The 23,267-nt window shown below is 38.7% G+C and overlaps 1 protein-coding gene and 1 non-coding gene across 4 annotated transcripts; both read right to left on the minus strand.

Annotated features, from left to right (window-relative positions):
- Positions 1–1,958: 1,958 nt before the first annotated feature.
- Positions 1,959–22,971, minus strand: ntn5 (netrin 5). 3 transcript variants are annotated; one of them, XM_026266801.1, is made up of 8 exons: positions 19,746–20,196; positions 11,528–12,858; positions 10,328–10,516; positions 9,338–9,487; positions 7,200–7,253; positions 5,506–5,586; positions 4,242–4,874; positions 1,961–3,024 (listed from the first exon to the last, which is right to left on the minus strand). In XM_026266801.1, exons 2-8 carry the CDS (start codon positions 12,843–12,845, stop codon positions 2,981–2,983), a joined length of 2,469 nt encoding a protein of 822 aa, XP_026122586.1. In that variant the 5' UTR covers positions 12,846–12,858; positions 19,746–20,196; the 3' UTR covers positions 1,961–2,980. The 3 variants fall into 3 exon arrangements, with proteins under 3 accessions (XP_026122585.1, XP_026122584.1, XP_026122586.1); XM_026266800.1 differs by lacking the exon at positions 19,746–20,196 and adding an exon at positions 22,311–22,971 and having other exon boundaries at positions 1,959–4,874; XM_026266799.1 differs by having other exon boundaries at positions 1,960–4,874; positions 19,746–20,191.
- On the minus strand, positions 22,335–22,428 carry trnai-uau (transfer RNA isoleucine (anticodon UAU)). Its single transcript has 2 exons — positions 22,391–22,428; positions 22,335–22,370 (listed from the first exon to the last, which is right to left on the minus strand). It is a non-coding gene; the product is annotated as a tRNA-Ile (tRNA).
- Positions 22,972–23,267: the final 296 nt, after the last annotated feature.

The raw sequence follows: 23,267 nt of genomic DNA on the forward strand, positions 1-23,267 counted from the left end.
AAACTATTCAAATACAGTTTTTTGCATTTCAGTAAGAGATATAAACACAAACACAAATGTAAGTTTAATTGCTTAAAAGTTGTACATGGGGTTTAACCCATGTGTTCCTGTTTGCTTATACAGAAAAAGCAAGGTCTGCCTCTGGGAAAGGCAGGTGTTTTCATTCTTTAACAATTTAACCCCTCATTTAGCCTAATCAAGCTTAATCAGGAAGGTTGAAGTTCATTTTAATTTCAGCAACTAGAAGAGCATCATAATGACAAACAGTCCACTAAAGCTGATTTTATTGATTGAGGTCACACCTGCCGTTCTATCATTGTTTGGATGTATATTTTACACATATATATTGAGGTTCAACAGTGTGGTACAGTATATACTGTATATATGTAACACAGATGGCACCAGATTTATTAGAGCTAACAGCGAGGAAGGAATCTTGTTGCCATGGACATGGTGTGTTCGTATGAAAGGCATGCATGCAAGGGATCAACTGGATTGACCTCCACTCTCGGGTTAACAGAAGCCGCGTGTGTATCTGGTTCCCCGTGCCCGTCTGTGTATGTGTGCGTGATCTCAACGGTGTTAGCAACATGTTCAGGAAGGCTTATTAAACACTGAGGTTCAATCAGCAGTATCATTACTCACACACTGTGAGAAAGAACAGAAGACAGAGAGCGGGTGAGCGTGAGTGTGGTTGAGCTTGTTGAACTTCGCCTCTGTAGCGTACTGTAGGCCTCATGTCTCGTAAAAATTCCTCTTGCCAGCCAGTAAACACACAGGGTCCAGAACTCAGTGTTTATCCCACATGTATTCAGTCTGGCTGTAGTCAGGTTAGAAACCACTAGTGAATTCTACGTGAAGGCTGTGAGGCTTAGACTTACAGTATTTACAAGGAGACGCACTGTTTATAGGTGCCAGATAACACAATTTTAATAATAATTGATATGTTGTTTTGATGCATTGAACTTTACTTCTATCCCTCACAGAATCCTTTTAATTCCTGTCAAAAAGAAGGGGGGAAAAGGCGTCACTCAAAATAAATAAATTAATCAAAAATGTGTAATAATAATAATAATAATGCAAAAAAATATATAATCGAAACTGATGAGGCACAAAAAACCTTATACAAAAAAAGGTAAGTAAATGATTTCTACAGTGGGATGTAACATTACACAGAAAAGATTAGTGAGCGATTTCTTTTTACACTGAAACCACATTAACCCCAGCTCTTGATTGACTTCCGAAACAGTGTTTTGTTTACGCTTATGGTCTGCTTCACTTCCATTTTAAAAAATTATTTCTATTTTTTTCTTTTATTAAGGCGAGACACTGCAGGTGAATAGGGCAAAAAAAAAAAAAAACTAATAGTTATCACCTTACTTACCCAGTTGATTGATTACATTGATTATTGCAAACATTTTTTGTATTACAAGTTTTCAAAAATGTTATGTTTAAATATGCAAATGAGGCATTATTTAATTAAATATGGGCTAATTTGCATAAACGTCTAGTACAAAAATCTGAACACTAGATGAAGTCAGTTTCAAAATTTTTGTTTAATATTTTTGACATATTAGAGTCAAATGTTTTTACAGAGGGAATTCTGGTTATGTTTTTTTGTCACTCCATAATTCAGAAAATACTTTGAACAGCCAGAAAACAATATATTTTCACATTTTGGGGGGGAATAAAATGTCGTATATAATCAAGGAAAATATATATGAACAAATCCCTCTGTAAAAACCTTCATCAAACTTGAATAAAAATGTCAAGTTTGGTGTGTGTAAGTGCTACTGAAGTGGAGATTTAAGGCTCAGTGTTGAATAAAAAACTCATTTTGAGAAAACGGCCTTAAAAAATATGTATTATGATTGAAATCTATTGACACAAATAGATAAAGTGTTATAAAAGAAACACTTAACAGTGTCTTTTGGGTGTTTTCCTTCCACTAGTTTGAAAAAGCACTTTATGAAAAACAAAAAGACCAAAATCTCAAAATTGACAGGTGCTTGAAAAAACAGTGTTTTTGCCTGCAGTGTCTCACCTTAAGAAAAGGAGAAATGAGATGAAGTGGTATCGATTATTAAACTTATACTGAACCCAGAACTTCATGATTAAATGTAGGCTACAGGTGAGTTTGGAATATTTTTAATGTGACTCAAATGTCACACATTCCATGTATTTAGATGTATTTAGACATCTCACAACTGTGTGTCCAAAGGGCTTCTGTTAGTGTTAGGAGTGTGTTATCTGATACACGTACTTGGCTGCTAGACAAAATAGAGGGCATGTGGACAGTAGGGCACGAGAGTTAGCGAGTAAGACTTCCTGAGATATTGTTCTCAAAACAAGGCAAGCGTGGGGCAGTTTGGCTCTTCAAGCTGTGGGAGATTTTTCGCACTAAATTAACTGTCGTCAGTCATCCAGGCAGGAAGTCTGGGAACAGGTGTTTCCTGTGCAAACAAAGCAGGTGCATCATTGGCCGTCTCGCTTTACGCTCTCTCTCCATTTGTCTTTCCCCTTTCAGTCTCACGTGCGTGAACTTTCCTTCATTAGGACTTTTTTTTTCTGTCAATGAATCACATTTGTATGAATTTGCTTCTGCTTTTCGTGCACTTTTTTATCACTGATTTATTTTTACATTTTATTCTTTGCAATGGAAACATTTATTAAATGCATTAACTGGATGAACGACTTTACCAGGCTTGTTAACTATTTATTATGAGGTAGAGCGTTAAGTTAAACAGAAAAAAAAAAAGTTTTGTCACATTTTGATACGCAAATATTTATAACATTTACATATTATATGATAGCTTAAAATATTCACAAGCAATAAGACTTAAAAAGGCACCATATTAAAGATATGTTGTATACAGTCTGAATTCACTGTAATTCATGAATATATATATACAATAAAGACAAATGATTACTTACTGATTTACTGTGGTCACAGAATCTTTAGCCACACTTAACATGTCTGTCAGTGATGGAGACCAGAATGGATAAGACTTGTCAGCTGCTGATCTGAAAACAATGTGCCTTTTACAATCCAGCAATAAGTCTTACATGTCTGACTGTGAGACTAAATACTGTGGACTGGACAGGAGGACATTCATGTTGAGTAAAATCGGATGATTTTGAGTCTTTTAATATTTGGATTTGACTCATCTCTTCCTGGAGGGATGGTGCAAAAAAAAAAAAAAAAAAAAAACTCAGAGCACGTGACATGAAAAATACCTGCATGTTTCAATAATAATAATAATACAAATGGCTCTGTAATCTGGTGATGAATATATAGCACAAAATACAAAATACTTGTATCCTCACAGCAAAGTGTGTGAATATTCAGTGGATTGAGTGGCTCTGTATAGGAAACATCTTGACATTTCTTAAGCCCACTGTAGGCATTTCTTAAAGGAATTTAAAAGGAAAATTTGTTAAAAATGTATTGACCCTCAGGCCATCCAATATGTAGATGAGTTTGTTTCTTCATCAGGACAGTTTGGAATAATTCAGCATTACATCTCCTGCTCACCTGTGGATCCTCTGTAGTGAATGGGTGCCGTCAGAATGAGGGTCCAAACAGCTGATAAAATCACCTCAATAATCCACAAGTTGATAATTTAACATCTTGTGAAGTAAAAAGATACGTGTTAGTTAGAAATCCATTATTAAGGTGTTGTAGCCAAATATGAGTCCATAATCTATTAATGACCAAAATCAAAGTCCATAATCCATAATAATACTTCCTCGAGTCTATATTTCTCTCCTAGTTCAGACGAGACGACTCTTTCATTGTAAAAGGAATATGATGGCTTTATTTTAGCCGGAAGCAATGGTTATAAACATCTCAATGATGAATTTGTTTGTTACAAACATGCAGGTTTACACTTCACAGGACATTAATTGAGGGACTAGATTTGTGTGGTTTATATATGGGTTATTCAGATGTTTTTATCAGCTGTTTGGACTCTCATTATGACGGCACCCATTCGCTGCAGCGGACCCATTGGTGAGCAAGTGATAGCAATGCTAAATTTCTCCAAATATGTCCTAATACAGAAACAAACTCATGCATTTTTTTTAGCAAATGTTTATTTCTTGGTAAACTACGCCATCAAATTCCTTTAGTATTGCTGCTTTAATTTGATTTTGTCAGACAGGTGGCCCAGGTGAGCGTGTTGGACACGCTGTTGGGTGGTTCTGCTCATGCTCATTGGCTCGACCCGTCTTTGAAGTACCTGAGAGAGGATCCTGGGTGTGCTGCAACACATGCTGTGTTTCCTGAGTGATGTTTTCAGCCTTATGGTCCTCCTCAAGGTGCATTTCTGTGTCTTTTCCATGTACGCCCTGAGTTGCTCCTCTATTGTGTGTGTGCGTGAGGTCTGATCCTCCAGAGTGTGTGGTTAAATGATGCTGCTTATGCGCTGTGTGTGTATGTTTATGTGGTCTGTGTGGCTCAGACTGCAGTTTAAGATGTGGGGGGGTGTATTCTTCGTACAAGTTTGGGTGAGAGTGTTTCTGCATAGTGATATTTCCCCGTGGGCACTTTCCCCGGGTGTCCTGCCCGCGGAAGCCTCGTAATTTGGGGCTCCAGTGTTCCCTCCACTGCAAAGCCATTGTGGTGCGGTCTGCGACTAATCGCCTCTCCTCAGGGACCCAACTCCGGCTGCTTTCCTCCGCTCCAATCAGGAGGAATGTCCGGCCCATCTGAAGCGCAGGGCAACCACAGCTCAGATCCCGATCTGGAACCCAGAGGGCCTGAATGCCTCGCTTTACGTGCGAAGAGCCCATACGAAAAACTGACTGCACCAATATGGAAAACTGCCACCAGGGACCGGAACGTTCCTTACTTTTGACCTGCACCTTCAGCACTGGGACAGAAGTATGACAGAAAACAGACAAGGATGTTAGACAATACGACTAAAGACGGGAATACATTACATGACTTTCGTCTCACTTTGTAAGTCAACCGTAGTTGCCAAAAGTCAAAGCATGTCTGCGGATTTTCAGCAGAGTTGACAGACTTTTTTAGCTGCGGACTATGACTATATTCAGTCAGAGGATTTCAAACATGTTTGATACGTTAGTCTGATTCAAAGGGGAGTCAGAAGGCCGAATCCTGTCTGGATGTGAGGAGGAGTTGGGGATGGAGGAGGGTGATTAGCTATTGAGCAACGCAAAAGCTGCTGATAATACTGAAAAACTTTATTTATAGGTGCTGTGAAAGTTGTTTTATCATTATAGAAAAACATGGATCAGCTGACACGAGCGTGACTAACATGACCTGCTAAAACTAATGCTACAATTGATTCACTTCAGCAAAAAAAAAAAAAAAAAAAAAGTAAAAAGTAATTGGGACTTTTTATGTCTACATCTGATTTACATATCCCACAATTGCAACCTTGTTTCTCATAATTATGACATCTTAATTTAACTTTAGCACAATTTTGCACAATGCCTTTTTATTGCGGCATAAACTAAATTCCTCAGTTAAGGACCTACCATAGTCCTTGAGACAATATGTCTCTAAATTCATTTTGACTCTTGCTTGGGAAGGTGGACAGTAAGACAGACATTCCTCACCTGGAGTGAGAGAGAGACAGAGAGAGAAACACTTACTGTAATTACACACGTTTAAAAAAAAAACATTTCTATGTAAACTGTTTTTTCCATTACTAAAAGCAACAATGGGAAGCTTAATCACACACATTCTGTAATCGATTTTAAATGACACTTTGTATAAACTAGACCACCAGTATCAATCTCTCCAAGAAAGGAAAGTGAATGGCTGTTCTATATCTCTATTCGAGTGTTTAATAGAGCACAGGGGTCCAGGAGTGTTTTTTCTATAAGTAAAAGGCAGTTCTTTAGTCTCCATGGATCTAGAGTTGGCCTGTCTACCCAGAGCAGATCACAGTAATGTGTGTGAAATCAATCAGCAGTAATGGACTGCACTGCACTTTTTTAGATATTAGCGAAGCAGCTGTGGCAGGTATATATTACCATAATCATGGCAGACTGCACAATATGCTGTTGCTGTCTATGGTACAACATGTTTTATTCAGAAAGAAAATATCTGCCCTGGGTTTTTTTACTGTCTGCTGGTCACCAGGCCAGATTTTAAGATAGTATCACCCTGGAAAACCCTCCATTTAGTCAACCTGAGATTCATATGTGAGTCTCTTAAGAAAGGGCTATACATTTTTCGGTCTTATCTCTGTTTGGTCAATACTTGGTTTTTGTAGGGAGTCAGAAGAGGCTACAGTGGAATCAGAAGATGATAATACAGTTGTAAAATAAAGCTTATAAGTCTGAGCCAGTGTCAATAAATGAACAGCAGGATGGAACTATTTTGCAATTTCAAAAAATTTAACTTTTAAATAATTCCAGGTATTTTAAGCGAGCCTGAAAGTGCACAGTAATTCTGATGTTGATTTGCAAAGTGAAAACATACATTAGCAGTTGCAAGGGATGAGGCTGTAAATTTCTTTCTACATATAAATTCAGATTTATTTATATTTAAAATAAAATAGGAAAGCTCTAAATTTTTATAATTATATTGGTATACCAGTCAAGTCACATTACTGTTTCATTATTGTTTCAAAGCAGCTTCACAGTAATAAACAAGAAAATAACAGAATCATTGCTGCAAAATTCATCACATTTAAATTCTTCCGCAAACATCTCAACCATAATGATACATTATATATATGTTAATAATATGTCAAATGTGGTGCATTACATATCCCACATTATTAATTATAGGAACATGAGCAATTACAATTGTGCAGCTTGTTAAAATACAAACTATTATCTTTATACACTATGTAATGCAGAACATTTTTATATGAGAAATTCATGTGGTGTGTTACACACATAATGTTACAGCACAGAGTTGATCCACTAGGGGGCAGTAAATCACATTTAATTGCTTAATTATGTAGAATATAAGTCTTATTTTAATATAATTTCATTGTTATTGTCTTGGTTTTTGTAATTGTTCATGTTTTGTGTATAAAGATTTAGCAATGTTATATGTCAAAAAAAAAACTTAACATTATCAAAAATAACTATTTTACATTGAAAAAAAAAGATGACAATTCACAAATGAACAGTGTATCTAAGCAGAAAGCTCAAAATAAAATTATTGTGTGTGTGTGTGTGTGTGTGTGTGTAATGAAGAACCAATTGCTTACCAATGCTGTACTGAGGCTGGAAAACTGGGGTGGGTGGTGCAACCTCCTGAATACCTGAACAAACAACAGACAGAGAGAAAGGGGGACGAGGGTCTCTTTAAATTACAGCAAGCAGTGACAAGTTTATTTGTGTGCCTTTCATTTCGTCCTTCCTCTTTTTCACACCTCCGCTGTGGGTGACTCGCTCTAATCCCTGCGGTGGCTCATTAGGGCATACTTGCCATTTGTGAGTGTGCGAGGGAGAAAGGGGATGTGTGTGCTGTGACTGCAGTTTGCCCTGTTGTGTTTAGTGCATGTGGAATGCTTGTGTTAAAAACAAGCGTACTTTTGTCACTGTGAGTGAGCCCAGACAATTTGGTGCATGTGTGTGGTCTTAAAGGTCAATAGGGCCACCTATCAGTACGCCCTCTGTCAAACACGCATACATACGGCCTATGATAGCTCTGCAACGCTGGGTCAACCATATATTACCCATGAGTTCTGTACTTCTGCCCATATCTCTGACACAACTGGGACACTGACACCTTATCCTCCTCCTCCGACCCCCCAAACGCGAAAAGTCCCTCAGCAATAACTCATATCAAACGTCAAAGAGCTTCAAATTCATTTTAGTGCTTTTAGCCCCGGAGGCATTTAGGTCTCCGGGTGTTAGAGCTGGCAAATGTAGACCTGAAGGAATCCATTTGATTTAAAGGATGTTGCATATAGATAGTGTTTAACATGGATAACCTGAGACTTCCTGGTCCCTGTTATCCAAAATATAAACCCCACAAATCTTCAAGTGCTAATAATAACTTTCCCTGTGATGAACGACGGCTGCGTTTCCTGCTCCATGAGAGGTGGCAAGCGGTTAGCTGGTGCCGGTCATGTTTTTAGCTGCGGCTCGCCTTTGGTGCAAGGAAGACGGGAGCTCACGCTATTAATATCCATGTTGAGACGATCCATGTAGAACAACAAACAAGCTCTTCTATCACTGAGTCTGTAACCCGTGAAGAATTATGCGTCTGTCGTGCTGGGAGGGAAACGGGTCTGGTTGTGCTCCACGACAGGTGCTGTTCGCCACACCATGTCATCTTCTCCCTGAGGCTTGCGCTGATATGTGAACTTTGAGAAATAAAAACGCAGCAATATTCATTGGATTATCACGTAATGAAAACGAAGCACCTAGAAATCCGGGAAAGCTGATTGTAATGTTGATGAAGGCCAAGTGGCACCACCTGAGGAGTTTCAGGACTTTGTGTGGAAGCAGTTATTTACAGGAATGAGGGGAAGGCGTTAGAATTTCAGAGAGCGGCTTCTACTAAATCCTTCATAAACAAACAGTAGTTCGCCAAGGGACAATAATACTGCCATTTAATTAGGTCAAGGGCAGTTGAGGTGAAACATAAAACAGGAAAATACACAACAGCAGGTCCCCAGAAATGACTACAAATCATGATGCGAAAGACAGAGGCCTTATGTGCAGTATGTATTTTATCCATCAAATATTAAACACTTGTCAAACCAACGCTATCTCACGACCAATTCGTACGTATTTTACAAGGTGGCTTATTCGTACGAATTTGTACGACCTCACTCGTACGGTTTTATATGATTTGTCTAACGGTTAGGTTTAGGGGAGGGGTTAGGTGTAGGTCATTCGTACAAATTCATACGAATTGTGCAATTCGTAAAATACGTACGATTTGGCAAAAATCGTATGAAATTGTACGAGTGTGGTCATACAATTCATACGAATAAGCCACCTTGTAAAATATGTACGAATTGCCATGAGATCGGGTTGGTCAAACACATTAGGAATGTAGAATGCCTCTGCAGAAACAAACTGTAGGTTAATTTGCATTTATGCATTTAGCAGATGCTTTTATCCAAAGCGACTTAGAGTTCATTCAGGTTAACATTTTTAACAAGTGTTCCCTGGGAATCGAACCCACAACCTTGCACTGCTAACGCAATGCTCTACCACCTGAGCCAAAGGAACACAAATTAAAACTGCACATGTGATGACTAAAATTTGAAACTGATTAGGTGGTGAGATGAACATGTCTGTTCATCAAGAGAAGCATTGCTTCTTATGGCCAGCAACAAATTATTATACAGAATCCAATTAAATTTGTAATGCAAGGTGTGATACTTACGGATGCATGGCCGGAGGGGGGAATGCCCTTGCTTGTACCCAGGGGCACAACGGTTACACCTCTGTCCTGTGACTCCTTCTCTACACAAACACTGCCCTGTGGACTGGTTACACCATCGTCCCACTGCACCCATGGGATGGCACTGGCACGCTGAGGGACACAAAACAGGAAGAAAGTGAAATTTAGAACAAGAGCAGTAAAAAAATAGAAGGAAGAGAGCAGAGAATTATCATGAGACTAAGGGTATTAGTGTGAGACTAGCAGGTTTAGACACATGAAGGGAAAGGACGAGTAATACTACACAGAACAAGGCAGCTGTGGTTCATGCCTTCAGTTGTAATTCAAGTCTCATTGACCCCTGAGCAAGATTTTCCCCATAAAACATATGTGTGATGGCTGGGAGACCACTGAGAGCAAAGATCTGCTTCTCTGCTTCTGCTCAACCTTTCTACATCCAAACAAAACTCCAACCTTCCTACAAAGATTTATACACGCTTAAAAAGTCAGGTCTGTTTTAACATGAACAAACTCTAAATCTTTCAGTTTCCAAATTTCTAAAGATAATTATATCATCTAATTCAAATATTTAGGTGTTAGCAGAGCTTTTGTGGTATTTTCAAGACATCAGTCAGCTTTTGTATAGATTTAAATTACAAATAAACATTGATGTATGAAATGCATGCACAAGCACGCAGTGTAAACTGATGTTATATTGGGACATTGACTAAAATGCTCCGTGAGCATGCCATAGATATGAGAGCAGTCAAAGGGCAAGTGTCAGTGCACATTCCATTACTCATAGTGTAGCCATAACATAGACACAGACTATGCTGCCTTTCACACACCTCAGACCCCACAGATGGCAAAGCCAAAAAAAAACATGTTTTTCTTTTCACTTGTTGAGCGGCAATAATGATTCACTCATGTATGTATCTACCAGCTTAAACATGATTTCCACATAAAACACACAGATAATCAATTGTTACTGACGCTGGCAGGTCTTGCGGTGGCTGAGCGGTTTGCTGTGGTCTCGCGTATATCCGTTCTGGCAGAACTGGCAGTGGCGTCCCGTTGTGTGGTGCCGGCACTTCAAACAAATGCCTCCACTGACTCGACCGGACTGCTGATACACGGCCATACTGAACCTACACTTAGTAGAGTGACCATTACATTCACACGCTGGGAAAGAGAGAAACAGACAGAGATGAGCGCAGGTAGAGGATTATAAAACAGCAGTGAAAGAAGTGAAAAACATTTTAGTTTCAGTAGAGAAATTGAACTTCGTAATGAATTTTTCTGTTCTAGAAAAGATGTGAAATAATGCTCGAATTCATTTGTGAAGCAACACTGCATGAGATTAAGATTACATTATCTGACAGTAGTATGTATAGTATGCGGGGGGAAAAAAACTGTATGCTAAAAGAATAGTATATCCGAAATCCTTCATACTACCCATACTCGTATAGAAAATACGTTTTTAACGGTGAAGTAAGTTAAAAATTCAAATATAGTACCTACTCAGACAGTACGCTATTTCTTATTATGTGGCACTACTGATTACCCAGCATGCTTTGTGGCTTGTGTCAATTGAGAGTGCATCTGATTTGATTGCTCGAATGAAATCATAAAATCAATTTAATAATCCAATATAAAATAAAAGGTGTTGGAGTCACAAAGATTTTTTTTAAGTATTGCTTATTGTGTCATTTTAATTTTCAGGATTTCAGTGCTTTAAATTGATACATGAAACCAAAACACTCATTAAGAGTAAGGAGCAGCACTTTATTTTACAGTCCTGTTCCTCATGTACATACTATGTACTTATTATAGTAATTACAATAACTGTGTAATAACTAGCTACTAACCCTGAACCTACCCTTAAACCTAACCCTACCCCATGTAGTTACCTTGTATTACCAGAACTTTCTTAGATAAATACACTGTAAGTACACTATAAATAAATGTAAGTACACGTACTGTGAAATAAAGTGCAGCCGAGTAAGGTTTTTTACAGTAGATTGTAAATTATGTAATGAAGATGTTTACATTTTATATGATATTAGTTTTTTATGTTTACATGATATTTTGTGAAAAATAGTTTTTTTCTGCAAGTAAGTAGCAGTCAATCCTATTTACAAATAGACATTTAAGCATAGACAGAGCAGCAGACACACACAGGCTTAAACTCACGGACGCACGGGTGTGGTTGGCTGGGTGTGGCCCGTTGCCACGGTCGATCATAGAAAAATTGCTCACACACGTCACAGTCCGGCCCGGATGTGTGATGCTCACACTGACACACGGCACGCCCCTGGTTGTCACGACGACAGCGAGAGGCGTGGCCATTGCACTTGCACCTGCCGCCGACCTGCAGGTCGGAAAGGGCGAGCGAGGCTTTCAGAGGGGTGTAAAGAGATGATGGAACAACGTTGCGTGAGGCGTTTTTTCTCGATTTAGAATGGGACTTCACCCTCCCTGCATTGTTTCTTCTTCTCCTCAACTCTCGCCCTTTGGAGCCCTGCTGCGGGATATTTAGGGACCAATCACATGTGCCGTCCTGACATGGCTTGTAACTGTCTTTCTTTCGGCCCCTTCCCACTCTACCTCGAGATCCCATGTCCTTTCGAGTAACATTGAGGCCACTTTGGTGCACAGTGCTTTTGTTTCTAGTTCTTTTTGTTGAAGTCTGTTTTTCTTGACTGTTTTTCTCGCCAAACCTCAGAGCTTTGTCTCCCCTTTCCCTCCATCTAAATGTGCCTCCCACTTCATTTAGTTTGTCTTCTTGCTTTTTCATTTTATCCAGTGATTGATTAAACACTATCTTTATGTCTGTTGCAGTCACCCAATCTTGCAGCCCTGGACTGTAGTCAAAATCTGGGGAGGAAGGACGTCCATCCAAAGTCGAGAAGGCCAGCATGACATTTCCACGATGCTTCTGCAGTGGTCTGGGATCTGAACACAGCGGCTCTGTCTCCTGGTGCTTTGTCAGAGCCATGGACTGCGCAGGAAGACCGAATGTGCCCATGCAGTTGCTTGAATAAAACTGTAGGGGGCGCCAGCTCCGGCCAAAGTCCATTGACTTCAAGATGGAGATGGAGTATGATTCTACAGACTCCATCTGTTGACAGAACTGAAGACTAATGTAAGTGATTTCAAAGCGTCTGCCTAGGGGAACTGTTAAAGTCCAGTCCCCGCCGCCTGAGCCTTCGGCAGCCATCCAGCATGTCAGATTGTGAGGGTTATGAAGGTCTGTTAAAGTGCTGATGTTTGTCTTGGGTCCTTGCTGGAGGTCCTCCATCGTCACAGGCACTCCATAGGCCGTATTGATAAATTCAGATAGACAGTGGCGTGGACGTCCATCCAGGTGGTAGCAGGGGTCATGAGGAGAGGTCCAGCTGAGAGGAGATTGAGAAAGAAGAGGAGAAAGAAGGGAGAGAGGGAAGAGGGTGAAGAGGAAAAGAGGGAGGAAGGAGAGTGTCTGGAAAGGAGGGGAGTAATATCTGGACATGATGTCATCAAGCCTGTAACGGTAGGGAAAATTGAACAATATATAAGAGGTCATATGACAAAAAAGTCAGGATACTGATGGATTTACAAGACGGTTGAGTGAAGCTCAAACAGGCGAGAGCATTGCGGTTTGGTTTTTCTCAGAACACAGCACCTGTGTCACAATTAAAAACATCCCAGCTCACAACACTCATTCGAGCTTCTAAGTGGACCATTTAACACACATAATGTGGCCAATCAGAGGCCTGTTTGTCAGCAGGAGGCCTCTCTTTATCTGGTCTGTGTCAAAGTGTCTGAGTTAATGCGGCATATTCATTTTTTGACATTTTCAACTCTGTAAAGAAGGAGCAGGGGCAATTGAGTGTAAACATGGAGAGACTTCAAGAGATGACATAGAGCATGTGGAGCAGCTGGTCCGATATTCTAAGCCCTCTCTCATTTATCATATTTATGGCTTTCCACTCTTTTAATCTAAACCTGTCCATTGCAGATGGGGAATTGTGAGGGGAGACGGGAAGAAGCAGTGTGGAATAAGGTGACTTGATTATTGAGAGAATAAAGTGGGATGAAATGAATCATAATGTAAACACATGACCCAAATAAACTATATATATATATATATATATATAGAGAGAGAGAGAGAGAGAGAGAGAGAGACGGTTTAAACTATGTGTAGCTTTGTATAAAGGGTCCAAATTAATTGTATCATAACATGTTTGTTTATAACTATAAATTGTCCGTGAGAAATTTTAATTGCTGGTAGCTTTTGCAGATTATTTGGCCATGATTTTTGCAGACAAGTCCAGCGCATCACACAAAAATGTTTTCAGTTTTTTACACTGCTTCCTTTTAAGGCAATGAGACCAGCACCTTTCAAATTTTCGGTCAAACCTACTTGTCTTAGAACGTGAGAAACATGAATGTTGGTGTGGTTAAACATTGGCTGGTGGTGCATGAATGAAATCACAGTGATATTGATTAAAAAGAGACAAAATCCTGTGGTGCTTTGACCCTTACATACATTGAAATATAGAACTGTCATAAAACTCAAAATATGAAATCGACATCATTACAAACAAAAATGTAGAAAACAAATATTAATATTTGCAACAATAGTATATTGCTATTTTGCTGAAAAAATAATAATATAAAAAGTAAATATAATAACTATTATTTCTACAAAATAAAATAGGAAATACATATACCCTTAATCTTAAAAGTTGTAATATTATCTGTCTAAAAACAAATATGCAAATGGAATTCATGAGGTTTATTTAAAAAAGAGGTTCACATAAGCTACATGAAGAATGCATTGATTATTACAAAGTATTAAATATACATATATCAAGATTCCATAAATCATGCCCTTCATGCATTCCAAGGTTAATATGGGGCCCGACTGTTCCAGGACCCAATGCAACATTTGGTTGTTCCCCATCTGTACCCTTGAGCCCTGATTCTAAGTTCCATAGAGACAAATAGTCAGATTTTGAGAGAATGGAAGTAAAAACAAGAAGGACAGGCAAATGTGGGGAACTAAGATTACAAAATAAAATAGAGTGGCAGATCTATAGATCGAATGTGAGAAATACATGCTCAAGTTGAGCCACTTCCTTTGGCAAGACAGTTTAAGCCTGTACCCGCCTGTCTGCAGGCCCCCAGAAATGAATCTCTGTCTTCCACTTCTAAGCCTGATAGTCTGTTTATTTATCTGATGATAATCTACACCAGAGAAAGTTGCAAAATCTCGCCTGGAGACAAGAGAAACAATACACTCACTCTTCCTTGGACAGAGTGATATAGAGCCCTGACAACTTGTGGTTTTAAAAAAGGCAGGCAGATGGGTTGCATCTCAGAGCTAACACTCTTCGCTTCTAATGAAACACGCTGTAAAATCCTCAATGCCTCAAATGATCCGTTGCTGACTGTTGGAAGTGCATCCTAAACTAACAGATGAACACTTAGGAACATTTGCTGTTCCCTCAGCTCTTCTCACCCTCTCTTTTCTCGGTGTATCGCCTGCCTTCAAAGTTCTGCGAATATTCCTAAGTGTTGATGATTGATGATGTCCTAACAAGCGTTTGACATTGACAGCAAAGTCAGCAGGGATGCATAAACGGCCCGTTAGGAGAGAGGAGCACTGAGAGATTCACTAGAGGAGTCACTGGCTCAATTATCTCATAGGCTGAAATATGAGCAACCCTGAGGGACGTGAAGGTCAAAGAAAGCGCACTGAGAGGTAAAACCACCCACTGTCTTACACTGTCTTTGTGTTTCTATACGGTTTAATATTTATTTTAAATAATGCATGTTTAAAGCTTCTTCTTTTTTTTCGAAAACATAGCCAGGTGTCTGCTTCTACCAAAGGAGGTGATGAGCGGCCAACTGCAGGACAGAGCAGGGCTCCTTCTCACTGTGGCACATTCCCAGTGTCCGGTGTGCGGCTCGCGATCATTCCACACATGTTGCGACGTGCCCCAGGGGAAAACTGAGAACACCGTGAAAAACCCTTCCGCATTAATTGATCGCCTGATTAATTGAATCTCCGGTTTCGGAGAGGCGGGGGTGTATTTGAGGGCGATGCGTAAGACTGTAAGTTGGGAAAGTGATGAGAGAGTGTAGATATTCACGGCTGTCGTTGAGGCAGAGAGGCGCGGGTCTCGAGCAGGGAGGGTTTGATCCACTCTCAGCATGATTTGCGATTGTCCCTGCATGCTTCATTGCAGTGCTGGCTAATTTGAACATTGCTCATTACACATGCTTGATGGATTGAAGCTTATTAAGCTCGTAAGCCCATTTCTAAAAAACGACCCTTACGAAAACTAATCATGGTTTTATTATAGTACAAGTGTAGTTACCACGGTTTTGGCGCACTGTTGTATAACTACCGATTTAATATAAGTATCATGGTTAAACTATGGTTATTGTTGCAAGACCACGGTTAAGTTGTGCTTACCATTGTTTATCTATGGCTGAGTTTACACTTGGCATTAACATGCAATCTGTTTCCGGATAAACGCAGCCTATAGTAACCAAGGTTTATTTTTATTTATTTTATTTTTTTTTGTAGTAAAACCATGGTTAATTTTCGTAAGCGAAATTCAAACTTGTTTAGTTGCTGGGTCTCTGCACGTAGAACCTTGGATACAGTTTCCACAATTTGTCTAGCTCTTTCCATAAATTCACACCTGTCGCATATGAAAGGTACTGCTACCCAGAAGTTAGCTTTGAAAACGATAGAGGGGGTTCTTCTTTATTAGTTATCACAAATTCAAAAAAATAAAATAAAAAAAGAAAAAAAAGAAATGATCGGATCAGCGTTGTTTGTGCTCGAGCCATGATGGGGCACGAGTCTTGATAAACCATTAGCCTATATGTTTAAAATGTTATCATATAGCTTTTTTTTTATTATTCTTAAACTTGTTCACTTAATTACATGTTTCAGCACATCTCGAATATTTTGTCAGTGTATAGGCTGCCTGTTATCTACTGTGTTCCAATCTAAATGGGAATTTGTTTAATAGCCTACATTTGTTTTAGGAACACATTGGTTGAATAAATGGTTGCGTTGAAGTATGTAATTTATGCGCAAAAAAAAAAAAACATCCTGTCAATCATCTAGCAGGCTACAGCCCCGCACCTCCTTGTTGTAGCTATATTATTGCCTACGATTTTTTTCCTTTTTGAGAAAAGGATAAAGTGAGAGTTTCACACGTCTATGTCAATTCTTTCGGGGGTTTTTTTCAGGCAGAGATCAGAGCAAGCTTCCCTAGCTAGAAGGAAAAATAGGCTATACAAATCCTTTTTTTTTTTTTTTTTTTTTTTTTTACAAATACATACAACCATATGATTCTAAAAAAGGAAGTGATTTAGAATGTGATCGAACGTTTCCTCGTTTCTCTCTGAAATATGATTTTGCACATATTTGGCACATAACTCAGGTCTATGGAGAGCTCGATACCTGTCAGTTTCAGCGTACACGGTGTTGCTCTTCACGTCCTAAATCTTAACCCTGGGGAATGTTGTCGGACAGATGAGAAAGATTTGGCCTGCTTAACACATTTGAACACTCTTCGTCGTGGACGACAGCCAGCAAAGGTTGTACTGAATCTTTGACAAGCGATCCCCGTGATAGGCCTGCACGTGGGATCCATGTTCTTGAAATGAACTGGTTTAAAATTGCGTGATTTATTGTGGTTATGTCCCTGTCCATCATAAATTAATAAATCACTAACTGTCTGTCCGTCGTCCTCGGATGAATAGAAACAAGAACGTTTTCTCTTGCGCTTTCAAAAACCTGTCTATTTCCCACAAGCGTCGTATACGTGTCCTGTAGGACATGCACGCTCGCTCACACACACACACACACACACACACACGCACACACACACACACACACACACACACACACACACGCACACACACCTGTTTAACCATGTAGCAGCTGCCAATAACACCTCTCGTATCGTCCGGAAGCCTACTTTCAAATGATCTTAAAATTAAAAGCGAATGGATATATTGGTCTTGAATTTACATTATAGCCTATTACAGAGACTAGACTAGTAATAAATGTGTAAAATGTCATCCTACAGAAGAAGCATAATAGCTATTAATAACCTTTTGACTGACACAAATTTGTCAAACACACCTTTGTAAACCTAATGCACAACATAGGTACAAAACACGAAACGGAATGAAAGAAAATGCAGTATTGGACATATTCCCCTTTGTTTAATGTATTTGGCACAGTTCGTTCAGACAGTTGTGACATTGCAAACTAGACAAGGCTGTATTATTTATTTATTTTTTTAGATAACTTTGACTTTGAATCATGCTCTATTCGCGTTTTGTGAAATCTTATTCAAGAAGCCAAGCCAGATGTAACCTTGTGTGCTTTGAAGTTTATACAAGAATATTCATAGTGCGCCCTGTCAGCTTTAACATATGCCTAATAGGTCCAAGCAAGGATACATGTTTGAATAGGAAAACACATGTACAGTAGACAGAGGGAGAGAAAGAAGGGAAAAAAGAGAGGCCGATCATTCTCTCTCTCTCTCTCTCTCTCTCTCTCTCTATCCCACGCTATGTGCCCTGGCAGTGAAATCCTGAAATTTCCCTGCAGGTTTCGTCTTAATGTTGAAAAACAGATGCACATGAAATCGCCGTCCGTGATTCCGTGCTCCAGTTATGCCAAGCACAACATTCCACGATGAACCTAGGGTGGAACAATTAGCAAGGGGGGTTTCATCCCATTCATCGTTAATTAAACGTTTAAAATCAAGGTTAACCATGTGTTTTAGAAGATACAGTGAGAGAATGTATCATCCTGTCAAGTAGGCTATGCTGGCAGCTTGGTGAGAGCTGGTCTTTCCATTCAAATACAGGTCAGAAGATAACTGATCATTGCAGGCCTGTCGAGGTCCCCTCTCAATTCTATATTTCCGATGTAATCTGAGTTTGCATTGTGCAATGAGATTTAAATCACATGGGACGTGAACTAAGGCGAACCCTATAATGATCATTTAATGAAAAATTCAGTTTTATGGAGCTATAATTACAACCATTCGTGTTTATCAGTTGACCCGACATATGTCACAGAATAACGATGCACGAAGTGCGCCCGCTGAACGGGGAACGGAAATTGCGTTTTTTACTAAAATAATGGTTTCGCAGCTGGCCACCTACATGGCCTTAAGCTGTTATTTTCGGGTCTTTGTGTACCCCGTTGTTGTATTGCATGGCCTAACTGATTGTGTCCATTTAATCTGATGGAAAGTAGGCTATTCAAAATTAATTATATACTTTCTAAATTAGTTTGCATCATGGCATTTGATAATTATGTCCCTATTAAGTCATAAAACACCATAACATATGAACTGGCGTATTTATAAAATGCCAGATTTGAAGCATCTTCAACAGCGCGCGCTGTTCTGGAAAATATGTAGGCTAATCTGCTCTGCATCTTTATAATTAATTTATGTTTATAATGAAATAACATTATTCTTTAAATGCAGTGGATTTGGACTATTATATTCCTTAACTTAAATAATACTTGAGGATTTTTTTGACAAGATTTGCGGTGTGTGCGTAGACGAATGATCTCATTATCCTTAAATTACCCGTATAGCCTTCCGGCAGAACAATTTTGTACAATTCACAAATCACCTAGCCCATCCGCCTTTGACAGGTACAGGTTCCTGATTATGACAATCAATCACGTATTTTTCTTTGGGCTATGTTTACTTCAGTTTGTTTATTTATTATTATTTTTTAGTCATGGACTAGTCTCTGATGCAAACCCGATAAGCACAATACAATAATAATAATATGCATTCATTTACAATTGCTTTATTATATGTTGCTGGTTGTTTTATTAAATGTTAAAATGTGCATTTCAATTAAGTGGAATTTATATTGTATTTACACTTATGAAGATACTTGCTTTACGGATTATAGCGCTTGGAAAAAAAAATAATCTTGGTAAGCAGCAGACAATCCTATTTTAAATAAATCACGTTTTGTATTTGACAGTAAAAACAAATGAAACATAAAATACATTAATGATGTAAAATAAATGATCTGGTTGCAAAATATAGCTACTTTGATCTAAAACTAAAAACCCGACTCATGCTGCAATAAAAAGTGCTATGTTCATGCAAGTGCATGGCTATACAAAAAATATATAACAATCATAATCCTACAAAAAAAATAACACTTTGACCAAATCACATCAAATCACAAAAACTAGTGCGCAGGCTATACTTTAGCGCCATCACCGGTTTAATCAACAGGTTATTCTAAATTTAAGTCCCTCGTCAGCAGTCCTGATCAAGCCTCTTCTGATCTAACGACAGAAGCGAGGACTGAAAAGGTGAAAAAGAGCAAAACTGAGTTTACCTACCATGTGCGCTTCAGTGCGGGTTGCCAGTGTAGCCGTGTCCTGGTTGATCAATAACAGCACGACAAGTGGACAGATATTCTCAGGCTGAGCAGCGCAAGTTCCTTCTACATTCAGTGCGCCGCGGAAGGGTTACGTATCACCCTGACGTCAACTCCTTCACTGGCAAAGGACGCACGCACACACACACACACTAAATGCCTGTACATGCATTAAGTAAATTAGGAATGCATGCGCCAAAAAAGACTGGCTAACTTTTTTTCGGGTTTCTGACTCTTCAGCTGAGAAAATATCCCCTAAAGCAATTTTGGTTACGCACCGTGATCTTGAACTTGTACCCTTGCGGGCGTCAATTCAAAGTTCAGTGTGCAATTGAAACAACACTTTGGGCAACCCCAGGAACGAGGCGCTCCCTCTGTGGAGAGGATCTAAAGCTGACACATATGGAAATAGTGAGTAAGGGTGAGGCAAGGGGAGAGAGTGAAAAAAAGAACAACTGAATTGAAACGAACACAAAAGAAACTCTCCCAGAGTAGTCCCATAAAACTGATTGATGACTTCCCTGGAGGACTGTTTCCCAGGTGTATGCTTGTGTGTACCCGTGCTATAGAGCATGCCACTTTAAGGTTTGATGTTTTTGGATGCCTGTCAAGTACAACAAACTTAATTGAGGGATGATCTGGTACAATTGAGCATTTTCTTGTTCAATTCATCACATATTCTTGGCATCCTTTCACCACACAGATCGGTTTGACTTGGGTGCTACAACACAGGAAAGTGTCTGCTGGATCTATTACACCATGTGATATTGAAAGCAGGCTGGAGAAAGTCCAGACATTGAATCAGACAAGGAGTGTGTTGGAGAGAAGTGAGCGGCAAGAGTGAATGTCACCAAATGGAGGTGAGAGCTACCGGTCAGACTGCAAATAATTTAGAAAATACATGTATACATTTTAAAGTGGCACTTCATTTGTCAGTATTATCAAGTTATGGATTTCATTTATTGTTAAAAGAAAAAAAACTGCTGGAGTATTAGCTTTTGATTGCAATTATGTTTTGTAACCACTTAAATATTAAAACCAGCTTTAGTTATTTAAAACACAGGTTTTTTTTTCTCCTGCAATTCTTTTGTTGTCTGAAGTCATCTAATTTCTACTCATTTCATCCTTAATTAGGTTTCAAGTATTTGATGATGCAAACAGTGCAAAACTGTGTTTGATTTTGAAACAGCTGCTCGTGAGAGCTTTGTTTTTCCTAAAGGAGAAAGGAAGACAGAATCCTTGGCATAGTTTCTGTTTTGATTTCAAATGAAACACGTCATTATTAATTCCATGGATACACATTTCATAACTGTTTGGATCAATTATCACATAGAATAACATTCAACATTTGAGGGGTAATCATGCCAGAAAACTACATAGTTTGATATAAGATAGCAGAAATTCAGGCTTAGGCAAGGATAAAGTTATCTTAATTTTTTTAAACTATTATATATATATTTTTTTATTTAAGTAGAAGTTACCTCCGAAACCAGTCAGTTTTCATGTTATTTGGTTATAAAAAGAGAACACAAGAAAATGTAAATAATGAAGAATACAAAATAAAGAATTGTTCAGATGAACGTTTTCTACATATCTCATAACTCATATTTTTGCTGAAGACATATATGCTTTAATCCTGTTTAAAAAGTAACATTTTGAGACCTAAATGTCCAGTATCAAAATCCTGCAGCGTATCTTGGTCTAGATTTCCCACTTTATGTTTCCTCTCAGTTAAAATGCATAAGCAGACTACAGCGATGTCTGCAGGTCTTATAAGCACATGTTGCCCAGATTATAAGATTCTAAATACTGTGGTCTACAGAAATATTTTCTTTTCAAAACTATACTGTAGGATTGAGTGATGCACTGGTTTTGGTATTCAAAGCATGAATTAAAAACAAATGTTCACACTGACAATTCTGTGATACTGATCAAGAAAAACAAGGGAAAAGCATGATCTCTGCTATATAGTGCACAACTGACACATACGAACAATTAATGAGCAAGAATAAAAGCACTGCACTGAAGTCATACATGTGTGATTAATAAGGTTCAAAGGAATGTGTAGTACAGTTAATGACTGTGATTGGTCATAGAAGTCATTAGCAGCTGGTCCTGCATATTCGTTCATTTTAAATGTTTGTAAATTGGAATTTAAGAAGTTTTTAAACAAACACACATTAAGAAGAGAGAGAGAGAGTGAGAAATGAATGAAAAAGTGCAAGATGAAAGATTTAAATACACAATCAGTTTGCGTATAGTTTCAGATGCAATAAAAACATGATTCTTGTTTTTAGAAAGAAAAGAAAAAAATTCTAAACTCCCATATAGTGAATTGTAACACTTCCCTATGAATGCAAATCAGACATATTGAACAGGACATATTATTCATTATAGCCTAATGTGTACGACAAGAAATCAACTAACTGTACTACATCACTGAAATAAAGCTGTCTTCTTGGTTTGTCTCCCACAAGTGCAACAATGAACCCCTGCTAGTGACACAGCATGACTTTGTATCATTTACCTTGATGCAGAAAGGCCTTAAAACTGCTCCAGGTGAGGCTCGAACTCACAACCTCGGCATTGCTCTGCTTTGTACTGCTGTATAAGTACCGCGCGCTAACCGATTGCGCCACTGGAGCTTAAGATGCGTCCAGAACAATCACAATCTGTGGATCTGATAACAATCATGGGGTGAGACTCATGCTCCCTAAAATTTGAAAGTAAGACGGGTCTCTCGGTTCCTCTGGTGATAATGTCACACATGTATCTTTCAGCTTAAGTTACGGTTTATTATCCACGAGGACCGCTTGTCACCCTATCAGTGAACCAGTTTATGAATGGACACAGTTGGTTTTTAGTTTATGTTTTTAGGACTGTACTGCCCCCTAGTGGTGTCTACAATGTTCCCTTTTGGGCGTGGTTGATGCATTTTTTCTTAAAACCCCTGGTTGGTAATTAGTATCCGCTACTTAAGTTTCTGTGTTAGAGTGAACTCTGTGAGCGTTATTATAAGTGTGTTACAAATACTGTTACTGATCTTTGACAAGTATGAATTCACTTGTCATTCACTTGTTATGACTCATGTTTTTAACCACTAGGTGACAGTTCTTGCACATCATTAAGCTCCAGCCAGCTGGGATCAAAAGGAGATTATCTTTCATATAAAACCCTTTTAATAACTGTAATAATTTTTTGTGTTGGAATTTCATGGTTACAATTTACTAAAACATCCGAAAATACCCTTATGTACATTAAGCAAGAACAAAGACACAAAAGGCGTCCTGCAACTTAATTGCTTACACGTAATGCATGCAATAAACACTTACTATCACTTCATTTAAGGACAGGTTTTATTAGTAATATCCTTACTCTTAAAGGTTTCTTTTTTTTTGTAGCTGTTTAAATTGCACCCGGAAAACTCCATATTTTGGACATGAGAAATTGCATACGCAGTGTGGAGAATTTAACGTCGAGCTCA

This window comes from Carassius auratus, chromosome 7, assembly GCF_003368295.1.
Source record: "Carassius auratus strain Wakin chromosome 7, ASM336829v1, whole genome shotgun sequence".
Lineage (NCBI taxonomy): Eukaryota > Metazoa > Chordata > Actinopteri > Cypriniformes > Cyprinidae > Carassius > Carassius auratus.